At 47.4% G+C, this 27,322-nt stretch overlaps 2 protein-coding genes across 2 annotated transcripts in view; both read right to left on the reverse strand.

Moving 5' to 3' along the window:
• Window positions 1-370: 370 nt before the first annotated feature.
• Window positions 371-14,075, reverse strand: JMJD7 (jumonji domain containing 7). The gene is made up of 8 exons (XM_084270737.1): window positions 9,908-14,075; window positions 9,109-9,262; window positions 8,203-8,456; window positions 7,356-7,412; window positions 6,841-6,936; window positions 3,763-3,839; window positions 2,640-2,799; window positions 371-460 (listed from the first exon to the last, which is right to left on the reverse strand). The coding sequence occupies exons 1-8, from the start codon at window positions 9,972-9,974 to the stop codon at window positions 378-380; spliced, it is 948 nt and encodes a 315-aa protein (XP_084126863.1). The 5' UTR covers window positions 9,975-14,075; the 3' UTR covers window positions 371-377.
• Window positions 14,074-27,322, reverse strand: part of MAPKBP1 (mitogen-activated protein kinase binding protein 1) — a 102,788-nt gene continuing 89,539 nt past the window's right edge. Inside the window, exons 25-31 of the mRNA XM_084270735.1 lie at window positions 26,729-26,874; window positions 24,036-24,206; window positions 23,069-23,147; window positions 21,224-21,534; window positions 19,359-20,420; window positions 16,090-16,175; window positions 14,074-15,149 (exon numbers count right to left, since the gene is read on the reverse strand). Of these exons, the coding sequence (XP_084126861.1) occupies window positions 14,856-15,149; window positions 16,090-16,175; window positions 19,359-20,420; window positions 21,224-21,534; window positions 23,069-23,147; window positions 24,036-24,206; window positions 26,729-26,874 (2,149 nt within the window). The 3' untranslated portion in view covers window positions 14,074-14,855. The remainder of the gene's footprint in view (window positions 15,150-16,089; window positions 16,176-19,358; window positions 20,421-21,223; window positions 21,535-23,068; window positions 23,148-24,035; window positions 24,207-26,728; window positions 26,875-27,322) is intronic.

Below are 27,322 nucleotides of genomic sequence, written 5' to 3' on the forward strand. Positions count from 1 at the left end.
CAGAACAGATTCTTCCTTGCCCGACTGGGTTGTTATGGAAGCAATCCATAAACCTGAACAAACAGGCATGGCTTCTCTTTTGGGACTTCCAAAACCTGGATTTTGGATTGCCTCCCTTCATATTTTATTTTGCTTGCTGTCACAAGAGGCAACATGCAAAGACGTAAAAGCTATCACCAAACCTTCTACATCTAAGCCAAAAATCTGGCCAATCGGTCTGGGTTCTGTGAAGAAGCAAGACAGCCATGATCCATTTGACAGGTGTTGTTGAGGATAATTTAACCTTCTGGTTTTTTTCCACTTGAATCGTCAGCTCGTGGATGCTGACGACTGCATCACATCAGAGAGAGATCACGAGCTCGAGCCTCCCACCTCTGCTATAACACCTCCATGGTGAGACGATCTAGGAGTTGGTAATAGCTGTACTTGAGGTCATATTCCATGTCATACCAATAATTCACTGAGGAGACAAGAAAAAGCAAAAACATTTCTAAGACTAGAAGGTAACAGTTTACAGACGCATTCACAGACCGTTTTGCACAGTTCAGCTAGAACAGGCCTTTCCTTACTACTGACTGAACTTTGGAATGAGCAAACCTTCGACTAGAGCCAAAAATGACTTGAACAAACATTACAGTTCTTTCATACTGCTGCCAATGCAACTCTGTCTTAACCCAAATCCTCTCCAGACTCTACGCTGGGGACTCCTTGGAGCAGAAGCTGGCAAAATGTTTAAGAACAGAAAAACGTGCGTTTCTGTTTAGACCAAAAAAATACCAAATTAAACTTCAAAGTTCAACATCTGAGTGTGTAAAGGCTGGCAAATTCGCCACTACTTCACATGGTCATCAATTAGACAGTGCTTTAATCCTACTTCTTGTTTAATTTTGGTGGTGTGTCTCCAGGGAGAAACAAGCCCAAGAGTAAAATACTATACCAATGTTTCTTAGAGGAGGATGTACTCTAGCTTCAGACGTTCACAGGACCAGACTCAGAGAATATTGATTTTTCAAGTGTATACAGACTGAAGTGCACTTACCAGACTAAAGGACAAATAAACTCATCAACTCTTGAGCAGTTCTGCTAGACAGAAAAAAAAGTGGCTGGGGGCTTGCAACTGGAAACAACTCTACTTCTGCAAAATCTTTAAGGACTGATGCAGCAGTACTGGGAAAAGAGATTCAGAAACACTGCTTTACTGGTAACTTGACACAGGGTCACAAATACTCAAGGAAAAAAAAGGCTTGCAATATTTGCAGTGTTGCACAAAGACTAATGCTATGTTGTTCAAACTACTCTGTTTAATCTTCATGGGCAAACAGGGTTATTCCAGATAAATGATGGTGAAAAGCTCTTCCTCAAACCTTGCAAAACTTCCTGGATATAATGGTAACTCTTTGCACCGGCCCCCACCCCTCCACCTGCACTGACTAAATAATGCTTGAAATTCTAGAACTCTCTTTGGGAAGGATAAAAGGTAGAGCAAGCTGATGATAAATCCTACAGAGACAAGACTTTTGCTAAGCACAAGGGAATGGTAACACAAGCATAGGCTTATCAGCAAGGACAGAGGCTGGGTTGGAGCAGATTCCAGCTCACGTGACAACACAGCATCTTCCAAGTTGTCTCTACAACCATGCCCAAAACTCATACACTGTCTGGTTTCCTTTCCCCACCGCCCCCCGGCCACATCCTTTTTAGCTGATGTGATAACAGCACTTGCAACATACAGTTCCTTTGTGAAAGGTATGTAAATGACTGACCTGCAATTGGCAGGCTAGGCAGAGAAATGACAGTGAGCTCTATTTCATAATGGGGAACCACATGGTGACCACCGAATCAGCTATCTTTCTCAGGCCTGACAACTAGAAAGACTTTTTTTCTTCCGCTACAGCCCTAGGACTTGTCAGCAGTGCTATGAACTATAAGCAAATGAGACTGCAAGACCCCACCAATTCTACCAAGACAGCTATTTCCTCCTTTGGGGAGGCAGATTTTCTTAATGGGACCCTTACTCCCCTTTATGCTTTGCTGTAGCTGTTTTGCTCTGGCTGCACACCCGCCACAGCTCAAAAACATATTGCACAGATAGGTGTCCAGACAGGTCTTGAATATCACCCAAGAAGGAGACTCCACACCCCCTGGGCAGCCTGTCCCAGGGCTCCCTCACCCTCACTGGGGAAAAGTTCTTCCCCATGTTGGTGCGGAACTTCCTGTGCTCCAACTTGCAGCCATTGCCCCTTGTCCTGTCCCCACAGGCCACTGAAAAGGGGCTGGGCATTTCCCCCTGCATCCCACACTTCAGATATTTATAAACATTGATCAGATCCCCTCTCAGGCTTCTTTTCTCCAGGCTGAACAGCCCCAGCTCACTCAGCCTTTCCTCACAGGGGAGATGCTCCAGGCCCTTCATCATCTCCGTAGCCTCCTCTGGACTCTCTCCAGGAGATCTCTGTCTGTTTGCTACCAGGGAGCCCAGAACTGGACACAATACTCTAGCTGGGGCCTGACCAGGGCAGAGCAGAGGGGGAGGATCCCCTCCTTCGACGTTCTGGCCACACTCCTTTTATTGCGCCCCAGGATCCCACTGGCCTTCCTGGCCACGCAGGCACACTGCTGACAACGACTCTGTGCTTTACCTGCTATACAGCCATGAGATTGCTGAACATGATGGAACCAGAGAGAAGGAAGGTATAACATCTCGCCGGCTTTCACTGTGCACTGCAAAGGTTTTGCCTGAGCATAGTCTGGATACCGTTCCAGATTCGGGTTCAATGGGTCCAGGGGAATCCAGGGCACCTAAAAGCAAAAGAGTACATATATGGTACTGACCCTGGTAAAAAAAATCAAGCAAGTTTCCAGCAAATCAACTGCTAACCAAAGTTACTAGGTTACAAAACATTTATTTTGCCTAGCAAAACACATGCAGCGACACAGATTTCCATGTTCAACTGAGAATAGGTCAAGGATGAAAAAAATCACCTCCTTGAGTGAAACATTTCTAATTAGGATAAAGGTGCTAAATGTCAGCTATAAGATTTCAGTCATTGTGGCATACTTCCAAAACACCTCATGCTCCTTAATCACTTGTTCCCTCCTGCATTCAGCATGTATTTTATCTGTGCCACGCTCTTTAGAAATTCCTTTCTTCTTCTGAAGCTCTCCAGTCTAATTTTCTTCCCAGCAGCTAAAACCCACCTTCCCACTGGGAAATCCCTCTTGTCTGCTCTATGCTCTAGAGTGTTCTAACCCCCAGTGCTTCGCCGTACCACAGTACAGGAACACTCCCCTCAGAGTCCGTGAGCCCCCCTCTGGAATCATAGAATGGTCTGGGCTGGAAGGGACCCCAAGGATCACAGAGCTCCAACCCCCTGCCACAGGCAGGGCCACCAACCTCAGGCCTGGAGCTACACAAGGTTGTCCAGGGCTCCATCCAACCTGGCCTTGAACACCCACAGGGACGGGGCATCCACCACCTCTCTGGGCAGCCTGTTCCAGCTCCTCACCACTCTCTCTGTAAAAAACTTCCCCTTAATATCCAATTTAAACCTTCCCTCCTTTAGTTTTAATCCATCCCCCTTGTCCTGCCAGAGTCTATCCTTTCAAAAAATTGAATCCCCTCCTGCTTATAAGCTCCCTTCAGGTACTGGAAGGCTGCAATGAGGTCCCCCCACAGCCTTCTCTTCTCCAGGCAGAACAAGCCCAGCTCCCTCAGCCCTTCTCTGTAGGGAAGGTGCTCCAGCCCTATAATCATCTTTTTACCTTATCTGCACTCTTCTCATCCACCACTTCGAATGAGCCATCTTCTGACACACGGTAGGTTGCTGGTTGATAGAGCTCTGGAACCACAGAAAGAATTACATGACACAACCCAGAGCAGTACCCAGACAAACTAATGGTAGGGCATGTCACCCTTTCACCGAGTAAAAGAAAAATTAAGACAAAATCATTTCCACCTTTCTGCCCTCACTGCCCTTCCCTTTCTCCATTTCAATTCTCACCCAGCTTCTTTTTTTTTTCTCCTTTTTTTTTAAAGTCAGTCTGAATACTGAACTGCCTTCCTGTTTGGAATTCCAACCTTTTTTCTCCACAGGAATTCTCCTCCTCAAAAGCCATGGTACTCCCAGTCCTTTTTTGTTCCAGTAAATGTCTTGTTTCCCTTTCAGGAATCATAAACGCATCCCTGAGTTATACATCAGTCTATATTCTGACATTTATCCTTAGGTCAATTCTAGCAAGATAGCCCTCACAAGGTAATTAGTGACTTGTGCCCAGCCTTTCACATCTAATTTTATCCAGTTCAGGTTCACTAGCTGCTTCAGATACTGCAGGCTGCTTTTCTTTCATTGCTTCAGCACACAGTTTCCAAGACCTCCCTTGAGGTGGCCTTATCTCCTTTAACATGATATACAAAAAGATGGAGTTGTCTTTTTCCTACTCACTATAAAATGTAAGCATGATCTCTGCACTTTGAACAGGAACTTGTTCTACAAAGTTCGACTCATGAGACTGACGTGTATTTCAATGTTCGTGGAATCATGGACTGGTTTGGGTTGGAAAGGACTTTAAAACCCATCTAGTCCTGACCACCCCTGCCATGGACAGGGACACCCTCCATCAGCCCAGGTTGCCCAAAGCCCCCTCCAACCTGGCCTTGAGCACTGCCAGGGAGGGGGCAGCCACATATTTTCTGGGCAGCCTGTGCCAGGGCCTCACAGCCCTCATAGGGAAGGATTTCTTCCTACTATCTCATCTAAACTTACCTTCTTTTGGTTTAAACCTATCACTGCACTCCCTGACAAACAGCCCCTCTCCAGCTTTCCCTTAGGCCCCTTCAGGTACTGGAAGGCCGCTGTAAGATCTCCCTAGAGCCTCCTCCAGGCTGAACAAGCCCAACTCTCTCAGCCCATCTTCACAGGAGAGGTGCTCCCACCCTCTGATCATCTTCCTCTGGACTTGCTCCAAGGTCTCCACATCCTTCTTGTACGGGGGACCCCAGAGCTGGATGCAGTACTCTAGGTGGGGTCAAACAAGAGTGGAGCAGAGGGGCAGAATCACCTCCCTTGACCTGCTGGTCATGCTTCTTTTGATGCAGCCCAGGACACAGTTGGCTTTCTGGGATGCAAGCACACATTGCCAGTTCACGCTGAGCTTTACATCAGCCAACACTCCCCAAGTCCTCCTGAGGGCTGCTCTCAATCCGTTCTCCACCCAGCTGGTATTGGTGCTTGGGATTGCCCTCCCCTGTGTGTAGAACCCTGCACTTCACCTTGATGAACTTCATGAGATTGCACAGGCCCACCTCTCCAGCCTGTCAAGGTCCCTCTGGATGGCATCCCTTCCATCCAGCTTGTTGACCACACCACACAGACTGGTGTCACTGGCAAACTTGCTGAGGGTGCACTTGAACCCAGGGCCTACGTGTCAGTAAAAGATGTTAAACAGTGCGGGTCCCAATACCAACCCCTGAGGAACACCACTTGTCACTGATCTCAATTTGGAACTGACCACAAGACTTGGAGTGTAACCATCCAGCCAATTCCTTCTCCACCAAGTCGTCCTTCCATCAAATCCATGTCTCTCCAATTTAGAGACATGGATATTGTGCAGAACAGTGTCAAATGCTTTGCATAAGCACAGGTAGATGACACTCTTCCTTTACCACCAGTGCTGTAACTACACTGTAAATGCCACCAAATTTGTCAGGCACAATTTGCCCTTAGTGAAGCCATATTTTCTTGGCAGTCACCAATAAACCAATTTTCCATGTGTCTGAGCAGATTCCAAAAGGATCTGCTCCATGATTTTGAGAGGCACAGAGGTGAGACTGACCAGAACTATAGTTACATGGGTCTTCCTTTTAATCCTGACCCATAAGCTCTCCATGGGCTCCTCATCCATCCCCAGGCAGAGCTCCATGTGCTCCAGTTGGTCACTGACATAGATCACAACATCCCTCCTCATCTCCCCTGCCTGTGATTCCTAAAGAGCCTGTATCCTTCTATTCCAACACTCCACTCCCAGGAGCCATCCCACCACGATGCCAATGAGATCAAAGCCCTACAGGCATGTGCATATCTCCAACTCCTCTTGTTTATACCCCATGATATGCACAGAGGCTTTTAAGTTGCGTCCCAAGGAAGCTGGTTGGCTGGAGCGGCTGGAATTCCCACTGACCTGTGATCCCTCTGCTGTGGGCATCTGTTGCATCAAACTGGCAGGAGTGGGCTGGATTGAGGTTCCCCTCCCCCAGCAATTTTTGTTCAAAGTCGTTTCAGCTTGGCAAGCCTATGACCGAAGATGCTCTTCCCCTTCTCTGAGAGAGAGCCCCCAGCACATCAGGTTTCTCTAAGCAAGTCCCACAGCCTAAGTAGCTGTTGTCTGGCCACAGAAAACAGGGAATGCGAAGTAATCCTGTCATAAGAATCTCTTTCCATTTCTCCTGTTTTCAGAGAATCAGTATTTGAATATTTCATTAAATTCCAACTTTTTTTTTCAGCTTCCTGGCTTTTTTCCTAGAGAAAAGAATGAGCAGGCAGAATCCAAACCTGTTACACATCAGAGATAACGTGCTACAATACTGACAAGATCCTGAAACTGAATATTCTTAAACTGAAGAGACTGTGGCGAACCCACTGTTGACAGGACTGGAAAAACCTGACCTCAGAATAACACCTGTATCACAAACGACCTGCAGCCCGAAACAGAAGAGATTTCTGTTCACACTGGAAAGCGTAACAACATCAAAATGTCATCTCTGCTTCCTTTTTCATCTCTCTCAACACTTTAAGTCTCTCCCTCCTTCCAACCTCCAGACACACTGCGTAGTAAGTTATGTACCGTATGGGATGAAGGGACGGTCGCTTGGCGGGTGCAGAAGAAAACGTTTCTCTCCAGATATCACACAGTACAAGTTCTCATAATGATCTTTATGTACTAGGATTGAGGGAGGGTGGGGGAAGAGATATGGAGAAAGGGAGAAAATCAGTGTTATTCCCTTCTCAACATGAGAAACTCTGGTAAACTGAGAGTCAGCTGGTTCTCCTCTTATCAGGCTGCTTCCTCCTCCTGCACCCAGTGGGAACGGGAAGGAACAGGGTAACGTAGCAGCAAACGGACTGAAGGCAGCAAGTTGCCAGGGCCTTGCCCGACACGACGCCAGGTACGGCGCGCCCAGAGACACGGCAGCGAGGGGCTGCAGAAGCACCTGAGCCTGAAGGCCAAAAAAGCACCTTCAAGGAGAACTGTCCCGTCAGAGGAAACATGCAGCCCCACTGAGCCACTCCCTCAAACCCACCCCACGTGACCCCGTGCTGAATGCACACCAGCAGCAGACAGCACCACGCAGTACCTACAAGATGTCACAGCAGCTGATTCCCCAAGCCAGAAATTCACAGCATCAGGCTTCTTCCCTGTACAGTTACAGAACAGAGGAAACGTTGTCAATGAAGAAAGAATTTGAAGCGTCCTGTTTAAAAGCATTTCAAAGAATTTTCTGCTGATTTCTGCCAAATTCTGTCCTTTAACTGCCTTCATAACTATGACAGGTTTCACGGCCGTCTGTGAGCAAGAGCAACCTTCTACACTGGAAGCCACCCCAGTGCCAGCCAGACTTCACGACACAGTATTATCCATCCCCAAACTGATGGCTACAAGCCTTTGTTTCCACATTCTGAATCCCCAAGACGTGGCTCACAGAGGAACTGCAGCACACCTACACACAGTTCACAAGGAAGGTGAGACTGCAGTGAATAATTTTGACATTTTAAGGCAAGACAGGCTGCAAAATAGAAACCGACTGAGACAGAGCAGCACTTAACTAGAGACAAAACATCCTTACATTTTACCAAAGGGGTTGTTCCACTCATTTGTTAGCAACACCTTGAATCCCAAGTTGAAACATGACTCTAAATGAGAGAAGAGCCACTCTATAAAAAGAAGTTCTATATGGCACAGTCACCACTGTGTTTGAGTTGCGATGGTCCCAATCCATGGCTGAGATACTGATTCTGGAGTAACCCAAACCCAAAACTTGAGTATTTTACCACTTCTACTTTCTAAGGGGGTGAAATCAAACTGAGCCCTAACATCCAGGAACAGAACATTCACCGTGTAATCACCACGACACTCATGTAATCACCACAACAGTTTTAAAGCTCTGTACAAACCATTTACTGAACATAGGAGAAATAGAAGGTTTACCAAGCGCCTCGCTCATCCATGGTATGTCAGGCTGCACATCACAGACAAGCTCAGGGAACTCCTCAGTGAGGTTTGAACACTGCTTCTGTACATAGAATATGTTTGGAGAGGTCACTTTCTTCTCTACAATGTCCAAAAAGTCTGTGAAAGGCATTCGGCGCTCCTCTGGCATGACAAAACGGTCCTGGAACACTGCATCTGCATAACCATTTGGTGTCACTGCCACGCTCACTACCTTGAGCCCTATTACCTCCCTGCAAAATACATCAAAGGTTTATAACCAGACCTGCAACTGGCCCACATATTGCACACTGGTTACTTTAAAAAGAACACGTGTCATGGCCAGCAAAAATAAGACACCTGATTGGGTGCCTCCAGACTAGATTTTCTACCATCGGATAAGGACTCTGGCATTCTGCTCCTGTTGCTCACTGTGCTCAAGGAAACCATAATATCCTTCACCTCGCTAAATCATCTTGCATCTAACAGGTGAGTCCACAGCAGAGCTCCCTTTCCCTCCGTGCAGGAAGAGGGCCCTCTTCAGCCACCTCTCTTCATCAATTACAGCTGAGCATGGTATTCTCAGGACTGCTCAACCCAGCTGAATCTGGGGGAGGCCATATATCCAAAAGCAATCAAGGAGGGACAACAGGTGGACAGAGACTGGTAAGACACACATCATGGGGCTAACAGCCCTTATTTCTGTGAGAAACTTCATTTTAAACCCACAGATTTTAGGTCTAACCTGAAATCCCCTCTCAAAATCTAACTTTTAAGAAATATATATATCAGTCATCATTACAACGCTCATTGTTTGTTAAGGTTTTTTTAAAAGTTGGTCTGTTCTTAGAGTGCAAAGAATAACCATGGATGGGCGACTGGTCTTGTTCCGAAGCTCCTTCATACCTGAGGTAGGCTGAGGTCCATTTCTTCAGAGCTGGCCAGTGGCTGATGGCATTCTGAATTATACAGGGTTTATTTGGACTCACCCATTCTCGATAAAACTCCAGCGGGGACAGAGGCCCGTCAAGATAGGGTACGGAGTCCATCCATGCTAGCTCTGTCCAGGCAAACAAGAGACAGTTTTACTTGGTGCCCTGAGAGCAGCACCTTCCATCCCACCCAAATGCCTTCAAACCCCACCCCACAGGCACCAAACTGAAGGCAAACTGGGATCTGTTTAAACACAGAGGCTGTAGGGAAGGTTCTGGTGCCAGACTAATACCTCTGGCTGTCACCCGGCCCTACCCGCCTGCTGTCAGCACAGCTACTCCCGCGGGTGGCCGTGGGCGGGTGGGTCACAGGAGCCACATCTCCCTTCACGGAGGTCACACCTCAGACAGACCTTCACAACCCAGAGCCGTGCTTCGCTGTGCTGTTTTATACAGAGGGAGACAGCCCAAGAGGGCCATTTCCTCCAGTTTCCTTCTCTCGTTTTTCTCTCGAGGTTTTTTTTCTCCTTTTTTTGCCTTTCTTCACCCAGGAACCGCGGCTCATGGAAGCGCCAGCTCAAGCCACGCGGCTGCCGTTTGCGGCGGCCCAGCCGAGGCAGCCGCAGACGAGTAAACCTACCCGCGGAGGGAGCCGAGGCCTGGCCCAGCGCCCGCCGCTCCCTCACGGACTTTAGGAGCCAGCCCCCCCCCGCCCGCCTTCCCACCTTCCCATCCTGCCCTTCCCGCCGCGCCGCCCCCGCCCCTGTGCTCACCGCGGGCCTCCCGCGGGAAAGCGGCCAGGCAGCCCCTGACGGCCCGCAGCGCCGCGCCCTCCGCCATGCCCGCGCCGCCCGGCCCAGCCCGGCCCCTGAGGAGGAGGCGCCCGCCGCCCCCTCCCTCCCTCCCTCCCTCCCCTCCCCGCCCCGGGCTCCCCTCCTACCCGCTCCCCGAGAAATCCCGGGCGGTGTTCCCGAGAGGGTGGCGCAGCTCGGTAACAAATGGTCACATTTTTATTGAAACCGTTTAAGAGACGGAGTACAAATGAATACAGAGTTAAAAACAGCTCCCGGGGGAGCCTGGCAGTGCAAAAAAAAAAAAAGAAAAAAAAAAAGCCCAACAAACGATTTTTATTCATTTTCTTCCCAAATAATTAAAAAAAAAAAAAGACATTTTAAAGGATTGGTTTACCTAAAGCCAGAAGTATAAAAACACACATTTATAAATAAAGCAGGAGGGATTGTGGTGTTGTTGCCGATGTTGTTTAAAAGGGCAAAGGTAGTGTCGGGGAACACAAAATGGTGCCTGCCTGGTGCCTCGGGCACACAGGGGACACGCGGGGCAGACATGGCTTATTCCTAACGCAGCTGGCCCCATGCATCTCTCCCCATGCCCGCTTTGCAGCGGGATACCCACACAACGCAGGCCCAGCTGTCCCCGTTACGTATGTGCACATCTGAAACACGGGACACACCAGTCTCACCCCATGAGGAACCCCAGTGGGCTCCCGGGCTGCTGAAAGACCTGTCTTACTATTTCACATGAGGTTTCTGTCACTTAGTATCCTGGATGCTACACATCCAACAGGGCAGGGGTGGGGGGAGACACCGTATACATGCATGAGTTTACCAATGGTGTTTAAATACCTGTATTTAATTTCTTCTTTTATATATATATATATACATATTCCTTTTAAAAAATCAAGTTCGTATGTTTCTACTTCCTGGAAACTCCTCTGAGTTGTAATGAAGTCTGCAAAAGGGGGGATTGGGAAGGGGGCTGCTGTTAAGGCCTGCCCCGACCATCACCTGGGAGAAACCATGGAGACAGGAAAACCTGAGAGAGGAGGAGGAAGAGACATGGACTCCAGTACACACAGCTCCTGGGTGCTACGGGGGGATGTGGAGGAGGAAGGTGTTAATACAACAGAATGGGTTTGCTGCCCTCTCAGGTTGCAGCTCTTCCTACTGCAGTTCAGGGAGACCAAAACTGAACCAAGGGGTCCCACGGGCAAAGTAATACTATTTACAAGGTGGGGGAGACAAGGAGGGCAAGAACCCACCAAAAAAAAACCCCAACAACTATTCTCATTTTGACCAGGAATGCTGGGTCAGAGGGAATAAAATATAAGTAAAGAGAATAGGTAGGTCCAAATTATTTTTTCAGACTTCATGTTAAATAACTTGGTTTAATACAGGTCATGCTTCTACTAACACCCACACAAACCAGTAAGAGGGGTCATAAACCAATAAGAGGGACTCAAATTTATTACCTCCTCCCACAAGGCTCTTCACTTCCCAGGCAGTTACCGTTCAGCATTTTTCTCCCTGGCCTAATGGACAGCCTGTGGTGAAACATTCACAAGGTGCAACAAAATGTAACACATTTACGCTCTCTTTGTTCTGTAAACTAGAAAATTTTAAGGAGTATTTCCTACTGCCAGCAATAGGAAGTTAGCAGGGAAGAAATCAGTTGAATCAGTCTCAAATTATAAAGAGCAACACTATCTCCTCACCTCTCTCAGCAACAAACCTGTGGCTCCAGCACCTCCATCACTGGGCTTCCACTACTGAACTCGTGACACCCGAGCCTTGGGCAAACAGGTTGCCATTTCGCCATTTAAGAAAAAAATCAGTTCTTAGAGGACAGCAAGCAAAGAAACAAGAGGCCCAACAGGACATATTTCAGCACAAAGCCCTTCTGATTCATTCTTCAATTACAGATCACCGCCTCGATCCTAAATCTACTTTCCTGAAGTCTTTCTGCACTATAGCTCTCACAGGTATTGGCCAAGTGGTATTCCTCAGGCCCAGACCATCTCTAGCTCTACTCTGTTTTCCTGAGTGTCCTACATACACTATTCTAATTTAGCTTAGACTACGCAACCATCCTCCAGCTGATCTACTTGCCTGACACTCCTCTTACCACGATTCTGATAAGATTTTACCTCTGGTTTCCCATATGCAGCTGTGACCCCAGGCAAAATCCAGTCCAGGAAGCAAAACCCACTCCCATCAGCTTGAAAATCAGGTTTGCTTCATGCAGCTCACTTCCTAGGTGCTTTGTTTCCTACTTCTATGCCAGCTTCACTAGTTGTTGCTCTTTACCTTAATGGGAATTTTCATCCACACCACTGGTTCCACCTGTATCATCTCTGACCCTTTCTGTCACTACCTCAAAGTTTAAATAATAAAATTGAATAAAATTGCACAGGGAAGTCATATAAAGAACCCTCAAACCATTATCACCTGTACCAAAGATACCTGGGTTGAAGGGAGTGCTATTTTACCTGAGTGTCTTGTGGCCCCAGTACAGCAGGAAAATTCCTGCATACTAGGACATATGTTCACAGTCTGAAAACGGAGGAACTAACTGCCTCAAAAGCAAGCTGGACCCACGCCAACTACATCAGAGACACAACACGACTGTCATCACACATTCCACTCACAGCATGGCCAGCACACCTTTTCACTCAAGGAAACTGCCAGAAATTTCCTCCCTGGTTTTCAATTCTCCTTCCTTTGCAAAACCTGCCTGTGCAAGGAGAGAAGCTGCCTGTGAGACCAAGCACACCAGCTGATCCAGCACAGTGCAGTGCTGAGACGGGACTAGAAAGTAACACTTTTGAGGTTTCAGGACAAGCCCATGGAAGGAAAGGTTAGCAAAGCCGCCCGAAACGCGATGAGGCAGATTTAAACTACAGGCAGGAGATGGAAAGCGGTCAGAGCGCTCCCCCTGTTAGCGCCAAGTCCCAACGGTGGTGATCCCAACTCATGGGTGGTGATCAGCCAGCAAACCTGTCCTGGGGAGAGCCACAACTGTAGATTATTCAGCCCTGGAATTACTCAGAACAAAGAGGTCTCCTACACCAGCCTGGACAGCCTGGTAGAAGAAAAGGCTGCACTGCAGATCTCCAGTCACAGAAAGACAAGTCAAGAGACCACGTTTCTGAGCGCCACAAAAGAGGTGACAGCCAAGCCAGTAAAATGAAAATCAATGGCTTCAGGCCTCTAACCTGTGGAACCAAGCAATGCGGTCTGGCTGCCTCCAAGTGACTTCCACAGGTGCTACATTCTCTCTCCCACTGAAGGTTTGTTGATTGAGCTGGTTTGATCAAAGTGGGACTGCACTGCTCTGCCCTAAAATAAATTCAAGGCAGACCGGAGATGGAGAAAGAAATAAAGTGTTTCATGTATCTGTCCCTGTCGTGACAAGGAGTGGGAGTAAGGGAGAAGGTGCTGAAGACTTTCATTGGTTTGAATTTTTTTCTTCCTTAGCTTATTATTGACCAAAATACATCACTGGACAGTTATAAGCCATGACAAACACAAGCTAGCTCAGGCTTAGAGAAACTCCACAGGGTGAGAAGACTATTGCACACACAAAATGCAAGAAAGGAAGATTTTTCTATTTCTCAGACAAGAAATTAATGAAAAGCAGAGAGGCTGGGGGCAAGTGGTGTAATTGCATCCCAAAATATCCTGTTCAAAGTTCTAGGGAAACCATTTTCTGTGTTGAAATAGCTTTACAAAAAGTAAGAGAATCGCAGCTTTCTTGGGACGTAAATACTCCATTTTCCTGGAAAAGCAAGAAGAAAACATTTGTGTATCACAGTGAGATGAACAAATGACATGGATAAGCCATTGCACTGAAGATCTCTCAAATCCAGAGTTACAGTGTAAGAGATGGAGACCAGCTTTTCCATGCCACTTCTCAACAAACCAATCATCACACCAAGTTTCCCAGTCAGGATAACATCAAAGTCAACATCCGATTCCTAATTATGAAATGCAGCTGAAGCCAACTTTCACATTTGTATCTAAACCCCATTTTTAAAATGTCTGCAGAAAACCCAATCCCAAGTATCAACATAACATCACATTCCAGATTAAAAATCCGACTACTGAATTCATTAAGTAACCTCCAAAGCATGGTCCAAGGGTTGCAGAGCCTTTCCCCAGAGGGGAATGCTGTTAAAATACAGTGTGGGGACTGTCTTGAAACAAGAGAAAAGCAGACAGGGTCGTCATGACAACAGAAGGATTACTCCAGGTAACAAAACTAAGGCAAGAAAAGAAAGAACAGCACAACACAATTTAAGCAGAAAACAGTTCATTAATTGCACAGACACTCCAGCCTGTCTCCCTGTCGGGGGTTTATAATACAGAGATTGTTTCTCGCTGGGATATGGCAAAGGGATTGACAGTTTTTGTTAAAGGACATAGATAATAGCCACAAACGTGACACAGAGCAACAGTCAGAAAAATAAATTAATAAATAACCCCATAAAAAGTCTGCTTCTTCATTCTCATGAAGCCTTGGAGAAGGGATTGGCTTCACTTGGACTCCTTTGTCTTGAGTCAGCAGTTCAGAATTTCTTCGATAAACTGGATTTTCTTTGTTTCTTTAGGTTGCAAACATCCTGACCTCCTGGCTATGAAGAAATTTCAAGGTGATTTCTCCAAACTCCTCTTTCAAGACTTTGTCCAGAGACAGAAAGTTGAAGACCATTGGGGGGAAAAAATAAAACATACTAAAATCGTGGCCAGCACATTGCTGAGAATTAGAGCAAGTCAGTTGCAGGGGCCTGAGGAAATCGATTTATAAAGGTCTCCCCACCAGCCCTAGACCAGTGTGATGATAGCATCAATCTGAATCTCTCTCTGTGGTCCTCTTCTTGGGATTATCTCTGTGCATTCGTGAACACCTGACAGCCACCCCTCTTTAGAGTTTTTTGTCCATGCGTCGTTCCACAGCCTGTAGCAATAGCTCCGAGTACTGTTCCAGCAAAGCCAGCGTCTGCTCATCTCCCAAACTCTTGGGACTTGGTAGATTGGCACCACATCCCTCATTCACTGGGCTGGTGGTATCCTGTGGCTTCACCAGTACCTCCTTAACCTTTGGAAGCTCTTCCTCATCCTTCAGAGAGTCCAACTCTTTCTTCATTGAGGAGAATGTTTCTGTCAGGAGGCCTGCTATTTTATCTTTGTCAGTCGAAGACTCGGTATCATTTAACACCTGAAAACAGAGAGGGAAAAGGAAAAAGAATAAAACACCAAATAAGCAGTTTCAGGCCCTTCAGGAGGCGAAGCCATGAAGATCTGCAGACCACTCAAGCGTCCTTTTGTCTGACATTCCAGACTACCAATTCATTCATAGCACAGCACATGCACCAATTCCACACAAAATCCAGAGGCTCTACACCAATGGGACAGAGAGAGGAATTTTTGGGTAGCGTGACCCTTACACCAGGCCTAAGGAGGTATGATGTTCCCCAGCTGCAGTTTGAGGTCACAGTCTCCTTTTCTTCCTGTCTGCCAGCTGCAGCCAGCCCCAGGAACAGAGCCAGGCCAGAGCGCTAAGGCCAGAGCTGCAGAGGAACTCATGGCAGCAGCTCACTGTGCCAGCCTCATGCTCCTTACAGACCAGCACTAAGTGAAGGAACCCAAGAGCTGTTGTGGTGCTGGGCCAGCAGCGAGAAGTGCAGGCGAGTGGCTGTGTGCTCCTTCTCACAGCTGAATTCCCATGGTCTCTCACATTTGCTACTCCTTTTCCCAGCCATCACAGACAGAGAACAGATGGGGATAAGAAAACTTAAAGCTCCTGTAACATTTTGTATCACTCAAACAATGTATAAATATTAACTAATTCCCTAATACCCCTATGAAAAAGAACACTCTCTTATCTTCAGTTTTCAGGTAGGCTGAACAGACCGAGAAGTTAATTGATTTGCTCAGAGTACCATAGAAAGTCACTGAAAAATCCAACAGTTGGAAATGGGGAGTTCCTGCCTCCCCAGTTCCAGCTCCAGGTGCAGTCAAGTGGAAAACCAGGCAGCTTGTGTCGCTGAACACGCAATCAAGAGAACACTCTGGAGCAGCAAGCGTATACATCTGATACTTGCAGGCTGTAAAGCCAACCTAGGGTCGTCACAGAGCCCACGTCTGAGGTCACTCACCATGCGGTACAGATGGATGGCTTTGCGCATGCTGTCCTGGAGCTCAGATACCACATGCTCACACTGCTCCACGCTGATGCACGACTCTGAAGGGGAGGAAAAACACAAAGATGCATACTAAGGCACCAGCACACTCCAATATCCGCGGTGTCACAGCCGGGTAACGAAACATCATCTACAATATATATCTAAGAGACCACATGCACTCGCTTCTCGTTCAATTTTTCAGGCTAGTTTGAGCCCATCGTTGAAGAGGTCAGTTCTACAGGAACTTGTCTTCATACTTCCTAGAAACACAGCTTGCGTCAAACATCCCTATTTTTCCAGTCTTCAGGCTCTCCAAAGGCACAGAATCACAGAACCATAGGGCTTGGAAGGGACCTCCAGAGATCATCGGGTCCAACCCCCCTGCCAAAATTTTTTCTCAGATCACATTTTTGTTCCAGTCAAGGACAGCCACAGATTACCCCCACCATTCTCAACTGTAATTAAAGTTAAGTCTGAATAAAGGCTTCCAGTGGCAAAGGGGACTGACCTGAGGAGTCTCTAATTTAGCCTCGACCTACCCACCCTCCCACATGCATCCCTCTGCGCAGCGTACAACTAAGCGCTGAGGATAAAGGATTACACTGAGTTATTATTCCCTGGCAAGGATCGAGGTCCAGAGGAGCGCTGACAAACACCCTCAGCCACAACAGGACCACATTCCTGAGCAACTCAGGACATGCATGGCTGATACCCTGTAATTCCAAAATGGAAAATAAAAGGGAGCAACTGAAGGAACACCATCTACTGCCAGCCCCCATCAGATACGGTCCCCAAAGCATCAGTTGAAGGCCTGCGATGTTTTAAACACAATAAATGCTGTCAGGAGTTAGACATAAGCCATGAACACACAGACACACACAATCTGCAGTTATCTGGACAAAAGGCCATTCGACTTCCCTTAGTTACCTAAAAGCAAAACTCGGTGGCATTAGCACTATTATTCCTGCACTTCAAAGAGTGTCATCTTTGAACAGGCTGGATGAAAATTACCTGATTTTATGGATGCATCTAAATGATGTATAAACACATAGCCAGAAAAACATCTATTTATACATAAACAAACACATTTAGGAAAACAAAGGGGCATGAACAAATCCTTCCATATGCATTTTTTGTTTCCAAATCACCCAATCTGGTAGATTATTGAGCACAGTGGGCTTCAGTGCAGTCCAAGACTCTTGCCTTTTATTTTCTCCTTCAACCTCTTTTCATTCCCCCCCTCCCCCCTTTTTCTCTTAAACCAGCCATTTCTTCCCATGATCATGTCCAGATTTCTCCTCTGATCATACTTTCTACGCTGGCCTCCAGCTCTGTTAGCTGCCAGCCTGGAGAAAGGTCACACACATCACATCAATGCTTGAGTGACAGGTGTTTTCTGCCTCTCAGGTGTGCGGAGCAGAGCTCTTCAGAAACCAGCAGAGAACATTAAATGCAGCAACAGTCTTAAGCACATCTAGAGCATTTTAACTGTAGATGTCAAAATGCTTTAACAAAAGCAGTTAAGTCTCTATCTGCAGCTGTTACACAGGCAGGAAAATGGAAGGACAAAAACATTAAGTGGAAACCTGAAGTCAAAGAGCAAGTCAGAAGCAGAACGGGTCTCTGTTAACCCTATGTTGTGATCTAAACTGCCACGCTCTGATCCACAGAAGCCACAGTAAACTGTTTACAGCAACAGCCTACCTGGATCTGAAAAGTTTTTCCAGCATCTGCCACTAAAAATATGGGAAATGAGGTCTGCAAGAAGTTGAAGACTGACAGCTGTCTGCTGTGAAAAAATAAAAATCATTGGCGGGGGCGGGGGGCTCCACTGTGGTAAATCATCCCAACTCCCTAAATCATCCCAACTCCCTAAAGGATGCTGCTATATATTCTGTCAAGGTGTGCTATGTACTGGGAGCTGCTTTAAAAAAAAAAAAAAGGAAAATCACTCTTGGAAAAAAGCCAAACAAACTCTTTTTCTGCCTTATCAGTGCTATTCCCCAAAGATTCCTAGCAACTGACTAAAAACCATGTGATACACAGCCTGATTCCCAAATCTCAAAGGCATAACTCAGCCAAGGAGTACAGACAACTGGACTGGTACTCGAGTGCTGCAGGCAGTGATTCCACAGCTCCAGGCTGAATCTGCTGCCAGGGGAAACCTCACCCCTATGGGGTAAGGTCTGAACGTTTCGGATGCAGAGCGGCTGTGCTACAGTTCCATCCCTCTACAAATGCAAAAAGGACAAGTAGTGGTGCATCAAAACCAGATTATCCCTCTGCTACACCGGTGTGATGAATGGTGGAGCAGCCTGACACCACAAAAGGTGATAGGACTACAGAGGTGTCCCTTCTCAGGTATGAGTAAGAACAACAGAACAAAAGGGATTAAAAACTGCGTGCTCTATAGCCCCCCTGAAAGCACAAGGTATCAGAATGGTGGCTAACACCCAGCTTCCTACTGCACAGCTCCACTAAGTATTTCAGGATGGCATGTTTCCTTTCAGGTTGTGACACAGAAAGAAAACCTCAGGAGGTTTTAGTCCTGCAGCATCTGTCTTTTCTGCCACTGAAAGTTTTTTTGCTTCAAAGGGCAGGATTTTTGCTTCAGTTTGAAGTTACCTGCTAGTTTTCATCAAAGTACCTTAAACCAGAGCCTGTAACCCATCCAAGGGCTGGTTTCAGCAGGTAAAAGTTTCCCACCTTGCACCTTTTGCTCCAAGCTAGAGGTAATTCAAAAATTAACTCATGTTCTTCACGCTCAAACCCAAAGGCTGGGCCTGCATGTGTACTGCACACACAGACATGTTCTCAAAGCAGAGTGAGAGCAACAGAGACTTTCTTGCTCCCACAGGCTACAGCAAGGAACTCCCCTTAGTCAAGCCTTCTCATGTGAGAAAACCACATGCAAACCCTGTGTTGTTGCACGTTAGCAAAGTAAAGCCTGAGCTGCCTGGCGTAACTTCACCATCACTATTACATGTGCTTGTTAGGTTTGGCCTGCACCTTCATCTGCTGGGTCTGAGATGGGTATGGGAGACGTAGCATACACGCTCATGGGGATTCCCAGCACGTCAGCTTTCAGCATTTGAGCCCTTTACAGGTAATTGTATGGCTAAAAACATGAGAGTGCTGAGATCTACAAAGCATTCAGCTAAAAAGGACCTCCAGACATAAGACCCAGAGGAAATGGAAATCAAAGACTGAGAAAAAGATGTCAGGTTGAAGAAGTGTCTCACCATTGAGGGGATGGCTTATGGAACGAGACAGGTGCAGACAGGACGAGACAGGCCAGAAGCTGGACGTAAAGAAATGTGATGGGATCGTGAGGCGGTTCACAGAGACAGGAGACAGAAGGGGGAAGATAAGAGATGGGTATCCATGCACACCTGAGACCTGTGCCGAGGCAGTTACAGATGTAGGAGACCTTGGCCTGATGGGATCTAGTGGGCAAAGTCCAGGTTGGTTGTCTAGCACACAGGCGATGCCAGTGATCCTCTCCCGGCACCTGGGCAGCGTGCCCTCGGGAGACCTGAGGTGCCGGCCCTCCGACAGCTCCCTCAGTTTTGGATTAGCAAACCCTGGCTCATCCTGGCAACCTGTCCTTGAGACTGGACTCTCCAGCGGGCTCTCCTTCACAAGTCCTGCAGGGATCTCTCTACCAGGAACCAGAGACTCAGCAGTTTGATTTTCCCTCTTGGAGGCTCGGACCTCGGGAAAAGAGGGTTTCTTTTTAGAGGCCCCAGCAGGGGACTGTGGAGACTGTGGCTCAAGCAGGGCTTTTGTTTTGGTAGTGGGTGAGAAGGAGGCCAGCGTGGGTCTATCAGGCAACGGCTTGGGAATGTCAAGAATCAGATGTGCTCGGTTGGATGATGCTAACTTGCTGTGGAAGGACTTGGGAGATGAGCAGTTTACAACTGGCTGAAGCGCTGGTTTCACTGGAACGTTTTCTTTCACCGGTAGCTTAATCTTCTCAGCATCTGCTGTGGAACTAAACTGTGTCTTCTCTGCCACTGAAGGGCTAGTCCTCCCGTCAGTCAGCGTTTCGGTGGAGTAACCGAGGTACAGATTTTCCCCTACAGATATGCTCCTCGACATCTTAGCCCGGAAGCTGGTTGTGGGGTTCATGTAGGACTTTGGTTTTGCAGCCCTGACATCTTTGGCCAGCAGAGCACCAGATCCATCCATCTTCAATATATTGGCTGATAACACCCTGCAATTGTTAGGCCTGGGATCCTTCTCAACCACCAAAAGAGACTGAGGACGCTGCTTGGCAGAGGATATCACTCCAGGACCCTTATCTGTGAAAATGAAGCAGACAAACATACCAAAAATAGACAAGAGTCTGCAGTGAATGCCAAATTTGGAAAGCAACAGAGCTGCTCCAGCCTACGTGCCATAGCTCAGCCCCTGGGAAAGGTGTACAGCGCCACTACTTCAGGTTAATATCACCAAGCCCTTTCTTGGTGTTACAGATATAGCTTAATAGCACCTTTTCTTTTCAACCCATCCCTCATCCTGCTCAGACCCTGCTGCTTACCTGATGAGAGAGACCTACTGTATGGCCAGAAGACCTCAGACCGCTGTGTCCATTAACCAAGAGGCCAGAGGAAGCAGGCAAACACTTATTTGTGATGTTGAGGCAGTAAGGTTTACTTTTTTAAAACAAACAGAGTGCTTATTGAGGGTTCATGAGTTGACTGCTGTTTCAGAAATGGAGTTCTTTCACACAGAGTGCATGGATACAGTAAGCTTCCTCTTACTGTTTCCTCCTTCCCCTCTTTCTCTCCTCCCTGCTCTCGGGAGCAACTTGGCCTGGAGCAAGTAGCCAGAGCAAGAGAGAATTTCTTTGCAAATAGTTTGTTTCACCCTTGGCATTGCTCCTCCTGCAGCTGCCAGACAAACATCAGAGACTGATAATTAAGAGACCAGCATCTACGCTACGAATTCAAACTGTCTTCCCCTCACAGGCTGAGTCAGAAGACACCCAATGCCTGTAGCTCGGAATGCCGAAAGACAAAAGCTCAGTATCAACGTCCACCAGAGCTCAACTCTGCCCGTTTCATTCCCAGGCTGATGCCCTCATTCCAACCTGTGTCCTTACCCTCATGAACGAGGTCGTGAACCGACTGTGCCTTTCTCATCACCGCATTGGCGGGCCCTTCCGGGAAGGATGCGATCACCCGTCCGGGAGCCATACCAGCCCTGCTGCTCTCCACAGCTGATCTGCGTTTCTTCTGCACAGAAACAGCCCGATTCACGCTGATGCTCTCCAGGAACTGGCTGTTCTCCAGTGCGTCACCAGGAGGGGTGCTGCCATCTTTCAACAGGTCTGGTGTAAACCGACTGGTCTGGGTTGGCGGCTCGATGGGCTTTGAATCCAGTATCAGATTTGATGAAGAGAGTGACAATCGTCTGGAGAACACGAGAAAACAAATCCCAGTTAAAACTAGTGAGTGTTTTGCCCTGGACAAACAGGTACACATTTTAAAGCAGTTTCTCTTGGATAAAGATCCCTTTCCGATCTGGATAATTTTTTTTAAGTAAAAAATACCCTAGGCTGTTACCACTTCATTCTACTCATCCCTAGAAGCACTGGTCTTCAGGCATTTGACTTTAGGCTGCCTGATCACAAAGAGCATTGGGTCACTGTTTCCAGGGAGGACACTGTAAAAGGTGAAGGGAAAAGAGAAGGAAAAATTCCAGGCAAGAGGGAAGACCGGGCAAAGTGAGGTCAGGTCTTTTCTGTCAGCTCACCTTACTAACAATGAAATCTTTTCAGTTCTAAGATACCCTAAAGAGAAAGTAATTACACTTTCCGAACATTATGAAAGCATAATTACTAGCAGAGCTGGTCAGTATGTTGGAGAGGAAAGCCTAATTTCCTCTTCCTCTTCGGAAAGAAGACAATCTGGCTTGTTTGAACAGCCAGACAGATTAAAAGCCCAGACGTGTTCATAATCTAAAACTGCCTCTCTTGTTACATCTCTGGAGTGCCAGTGACTTCCAGCCCTCACCACTGCAACCCTCCAGAAGCTTACACAACAGCTAATCACTGGCTTTCCTCCCCACCATACCATCGGGCACAACACAAGACAGACTCAGAGGCACTCCTGACAGCAGCAGCAACAACAAAGAGAACTTCCCCAACACGGTGAATCTAGACAGAGCTGGTGAACCAGAGGAGATATACCCAAACCTGCTCAGGCCTGTAGCAGGGAATTAAACTGAGCTGTGATTTCAGGCTGTCATTTTAAAAGAATAGAGAATTATTTGTTTCTTTCAACGTTTATGAACTCGAATCGACAACAGTATTTACCCCATTTTTCTGTTAGTGTCTTTGTTTTGTTGAGAATTCTGATTTTATTTTTTTTAACAACAAGGGAAACAGCTTGGAGAGGCCTTTTAGAGTGTTCTAGCACCGAAGGGTTTTTTGAAGAATAAATATCCCTGTGAGGCTTTGTAGGAGACAGCAGAGCACCCTGCAAAAGCAAGGGACTGGGAAACAGAGCTAAGTGAGAAAGGACTGTAACACAAAGGGAAAGTTGACAAGCCTACTTTCATTGTCCAAGCTGAATGAAATGCAAAAGAATTAAACAGAGCTTAAATGGTGAAGAGTCAATTAGAGGATTAGCGATTCCTCCTGCTTAATCAATCAAGGCATTAATCATTAAACAATTAAGCACGCTGCTGAAAGAGGAAAAAGAATAAAACAACAGTGTTGCTTTAGATTAAAAAAAAAATACAACAACTGAAGTGACACAGGACAGCATGGCCACATCAGAAGGGTCTGCCACCAGCCCACCAGTGCTGTGCTACGGCTTTGCTGTGCACGGGCACGCCAAGGCCAGAAGTCTGCCCAACTGTTTTGACCCAGGGCCTAGCTTGAGACCTCCTTGCCCTAGTGAAAACAGACAGACAGAAACACTCAAAAGAAGCAGAGCCATACCTGAGAGCCGGGGACTGGGAAAGAAAGCGAGAGGAAATGCTGAGGTTTTCAGTTCTTTCCAGATTCCTACATGAGCCACCTAAAAATTTTGGTTGGAGGGGAGAGAAAAAGGGAGCATTTTAGTTACAAAACAACCTGGCACAAGTACTTTCTTGTCACAGAGACAAATGTTCCCCTATATGCAAAGGGATTTTTTTTTTTTTGAGCTTAAACCCCAGAGAATTAAATCGTTTCATTGCCTTTGCCTTTACTGTTCCACTTAGATTACTCTGCCTTAAACTGCTACTCTCCCTACGGGTACGACTCCTCCTTTTTTGCTTCCCTTTGTGTCCTATCCTGCCTTCGAAGCACTGGCATCAAGCAGAAACACAAACCAAACAAAGGAGGGGAGAAAAGAAAAGGAAAAAAAAATCAGAAAACTCACAGAGATATTGCTGCCTGCAACCATTGTTAATTCTAAAAAGACAGGCTTTGTTCTGGAGTTAATCGATAAAGACTACATAGCTCCTTTGCCACTCTGATGTCTCTCTCCTCTCATTCTCTCCCTCCACCCAGCATTTCAGCCTTTTCTTTTGTGACATTTGTTATGCCTTAATATACCACTAGAGGCCACTACATGTCACCTGTGGGGAGGCGTGGGGGGGTGGAACTCGCAGTTAATACCTTCATATCCAACAGGAAAAACTAGCCTAGGAACAAGAGAACAGCTCTCCAGGGGCCAGCACTTAACCCAAACTGACACAGAGCCCAGTCTCATTCACACTGACTTACAGACAGACTGATGGAGTTAACAGATGGCACTCCTCTTTCGGCCTCTCTACATCGGTCCCCCATTTTTGACCCCTCATACACACACACGTACACACTCCCCAGGAGAGCCCAGCAGAACTTGTACTCTGGTTGGATTTATAAAGGGGACAAATCTGGAGCGACCTCACAAAGTCCCCCACCAAGCAGAGTGCTGTACCTTTTCCATCAGTGCTGCCCAGGGTTCCAAAATGCTGTTTGAGGAACTTCTCCTGATCAGGTATCTGGGGGATTTCTCCCTCCACCATGCTAGTACCCACGTCTTCCTCTCCTTCCTCTCCCTCCAGGTCTGAGATGCCATCCACACTTAGGGGTTCAGTGCTTTCAGAATCTGGGAAAAGACAAATAAAACCCCACTCACACTGTGTTACTCACAGTAACATTACAGAATCACAGAACGTTAGGAGTCAGAAGGGACCTCAAAAGATCATCTAGTCCAACCCCTCTGCCAGAGCAGGAGCACCCAGAATAAATCACACAGGAACACATCCAGGTGGGGTTTGATTATCTCCAGAGGAGGAGACTCCCCAACCTCCCTGGGCAGCCTGTGACAGGGCTCTGTCACCCTCACTGTGTAAAAGTTCTTCCTTACATTCCCATGGAACTTCCTACACTCCAGCTTGCACCCATTGCCCCTTGTCCAGTCGCTGCCATCCCTGAGAAGAGCCTGGATCCATCCTCCTGACTCTCACCCTTTACATATTTCTAAACATTAATAAGGTCACCCCTCAGTCTCCTATTCTCCAAGCTAAAGAGGCCCAGCTCCCTCAGCCTCTCCTCATAAGGAAGGTGTTCCACTCCATCATCTTCGTGGTCCTGCACTGGGCTCTTCCAAGTTCAGTGTCCTTCTTAGGCTGAGGGGCCCAGAACTGGACACAATATTCCAGGTGTGGTCTCAGCAGGACAGAGCAGAGGGGCTGCTAACCACATCCCTTCCCATACATCCCACTGGCCTTCTTACCCATGAGGGCACAGTGCTGGCTCATGGTCATCTTGCTGTCCCCCAGGACCCCCAGGTCCCTCTCCCCTATGCTGGCCTACAACAGGCCAGTCCCCAGCCTATACTGGTACCTAGGGCTGTTCTTCCCTAGATGCCATACACTTGCTCTTGTTAAACCTCATTAGACTTCTCCTCGCCCAGCTCTCCAGCCTGTCCAAGTCTTGCTGAACAGCAGCACAGCCTCTGGTGTGTCAGCCACCCCTCCCAGGTTTCTGTCCTCAACAAACTTGCTGATTATGCTCTATTCCCTCATCCAGCTCCATCAATGAATATATTGAATAGTACCGGTCCTAGTGCCGACCCCTGAGGGACTCCACTAGATACAGGTCTCCAGCCAGACTCTGTCCCATTGATCAAAACTCAGCTTCTTCCCTTCTTCCCTTCAACCTGCTCCCAATCCACCTCACCACTCTACCGTCCAGACCACGCTTCCTCAGCTTAGCCATGAAGACACTGGAGAGAAACATCAGCCAGATTAACCAAAATACTCAGCAAAAATGCCAGATTGAAAGGAGTCTGTTAAAGCAGAAGTGGGTCAGCATTAAGGGTAATCCTCTCTGGTACCGTATCCCACACACAGTATGGGACAATCAATCCAAACGGGCCTCCTCACCCAGCAAGGGAAAAGCAAGCCAAAGGCATAAAGGGGAACTGCACTTAGACTGGCAGGGCCACCAACCTCCAGGCCTGGAGCTACACAAGGTTGCCCAGGGACCCATCCAACCTGGCCTTGAACACCCACAGGGATGGGGCATCCACCACCTCTCTGGGCAGCCTGTTCCAGCACCTCACCACTCTCTCTGTAAAAGTCTTCCCCTTAATATCCAATTTAAACCTTCCTTCCTTTAGGTTCAATCCACCCCCCTTGTCCTGCCAGCGTCTGCCCTTTGAGAAACTTGATTCCCCTCCTGTTTCTCTGCTCCCTTCAGGGACTGGAAGGCTGCAGTGAGGTCCCCCTGCAGTCTTCTCCAGGCTGAACAAGCCCAGCTCCCTCAGCCTCTCTTCGTAGGGCAGGTGCTCCAGCCCTCTGATCACCTTTATGGCCTCTTCTGAACCCTCTCCAACTGTTCCACATCTTTCTTGTATTGGAGGCTCCAGATCTGGACACAGGACTCCAGATGGGGCCTCACAAGGGCAGAGTAGAGAGAGACAATCCCCTCCCTGTCCCTGCTGCCACCCCTCTTCTGATGGAGCCCAGGATTCCATTGGCCTTGCGAGCTGCAAGAGCCACTGCTGGCTACCAGTTAGTATAGCACTGTGATTTCCATTTAGGAAGAGAGCAATGTTGATAGCACACTGATATTTTAATTGCTCCCAAGTAGTCAAGAACTTCTCAGCTTCTCATACTGCTCTGCCAGTGAGAAAAAGGAAAGGCACCCAAGGAGCTGGGAGGGGACACAGCCCCCCAGAGCCGACCCAAACTGGCCAAAAGGATATTTCATACCACGACATCATCCTCAGTATACAACTGGGAGAGTTAGCTGGGAGGCATGTGGTTCAGGAACTAGCTGAGCATTGGTTCTGGGCTGTGAGCACTTGTGTTGTTCATCATTTGTTTTCTGTATTCTTCTTTTATTACTATTATTATTCCTTTTGCTTTCCTGTCCTATTAAGCTGTCTTTATCTCAGCCCACAAGCTCTAACATGTTCCTTTTTGATTCTCTCTCCCCAGCCCACTGGAGTGAGGAAAGGGCTGTGTGGCTGTTAAACCACAGGAGTGGGACCTCAGTTCAGCTCACAGAGAGGGGCCAGGGACTGAAGATTGGGATAAACATGGCACAGAACCACTCCAGCAAGTTTCTGCAGGGTTCCCCATCTCTTATAAATACATTTATAACGTCTTTGCATCTTACCTTCATTCGGGTGGTCCGGGCTGGACAGGCGACTGCTGCTGTAATCTACAGAGCAGGCACTGTCAGGACTGTGCTTGTCTGGGCACCCGTTGCTGTGATAACCTCTACTTAGCTTCCCATGGGGTAGTGCTTTTACCTGGAATTCACTACAAGAGAGACAGGAAAGATACAGCACTAGGAGCGGGATTTGTTTGACATGTAAAGAAGCACATTCTAACTTTAATAAGGCCTTACCTGTGTTAGTAACACCTTTGATTACAAAAGTATGGCTTTAAAGAGAAAAAGAAGTTGATTTCTCTCATCATTATACAGTATATTTTTGCATTTCATTAAGCTTGGACAGTGAGGTCTCAAGGGGACTGTCTGGCTTTCTGGGCGTTGCCAGTTTCCCATGATTTCCAGGCACCAGCACAGTACTGCCCTGGCTTGATTTCCAGCACAGGTGAGGAGTGAACGTAGAGTCTACTTAAAGAAAAAGGGACTCAGCCCAGGCCTCTCCCTGCACCATAGAAGCTCCAGTCTGCCACAGATTTGAGCCATAATATACTCTTCTTTCCATATTTATGACCTGTTTTTCTTTGGGCAACTTCTATG

The sequence above is a fragment of the Gallinula chloropus genome (assembly GCF_964237585.1).
Source record: "Gallinula chloropus genome assembly, chromosome: 14".
Taxonomy (NCBI): Eukaryota; Metazoa; Chordata; class Aves; order Gruiformes; family Rallidae; genus Gallinula; species Gallinula chloropus.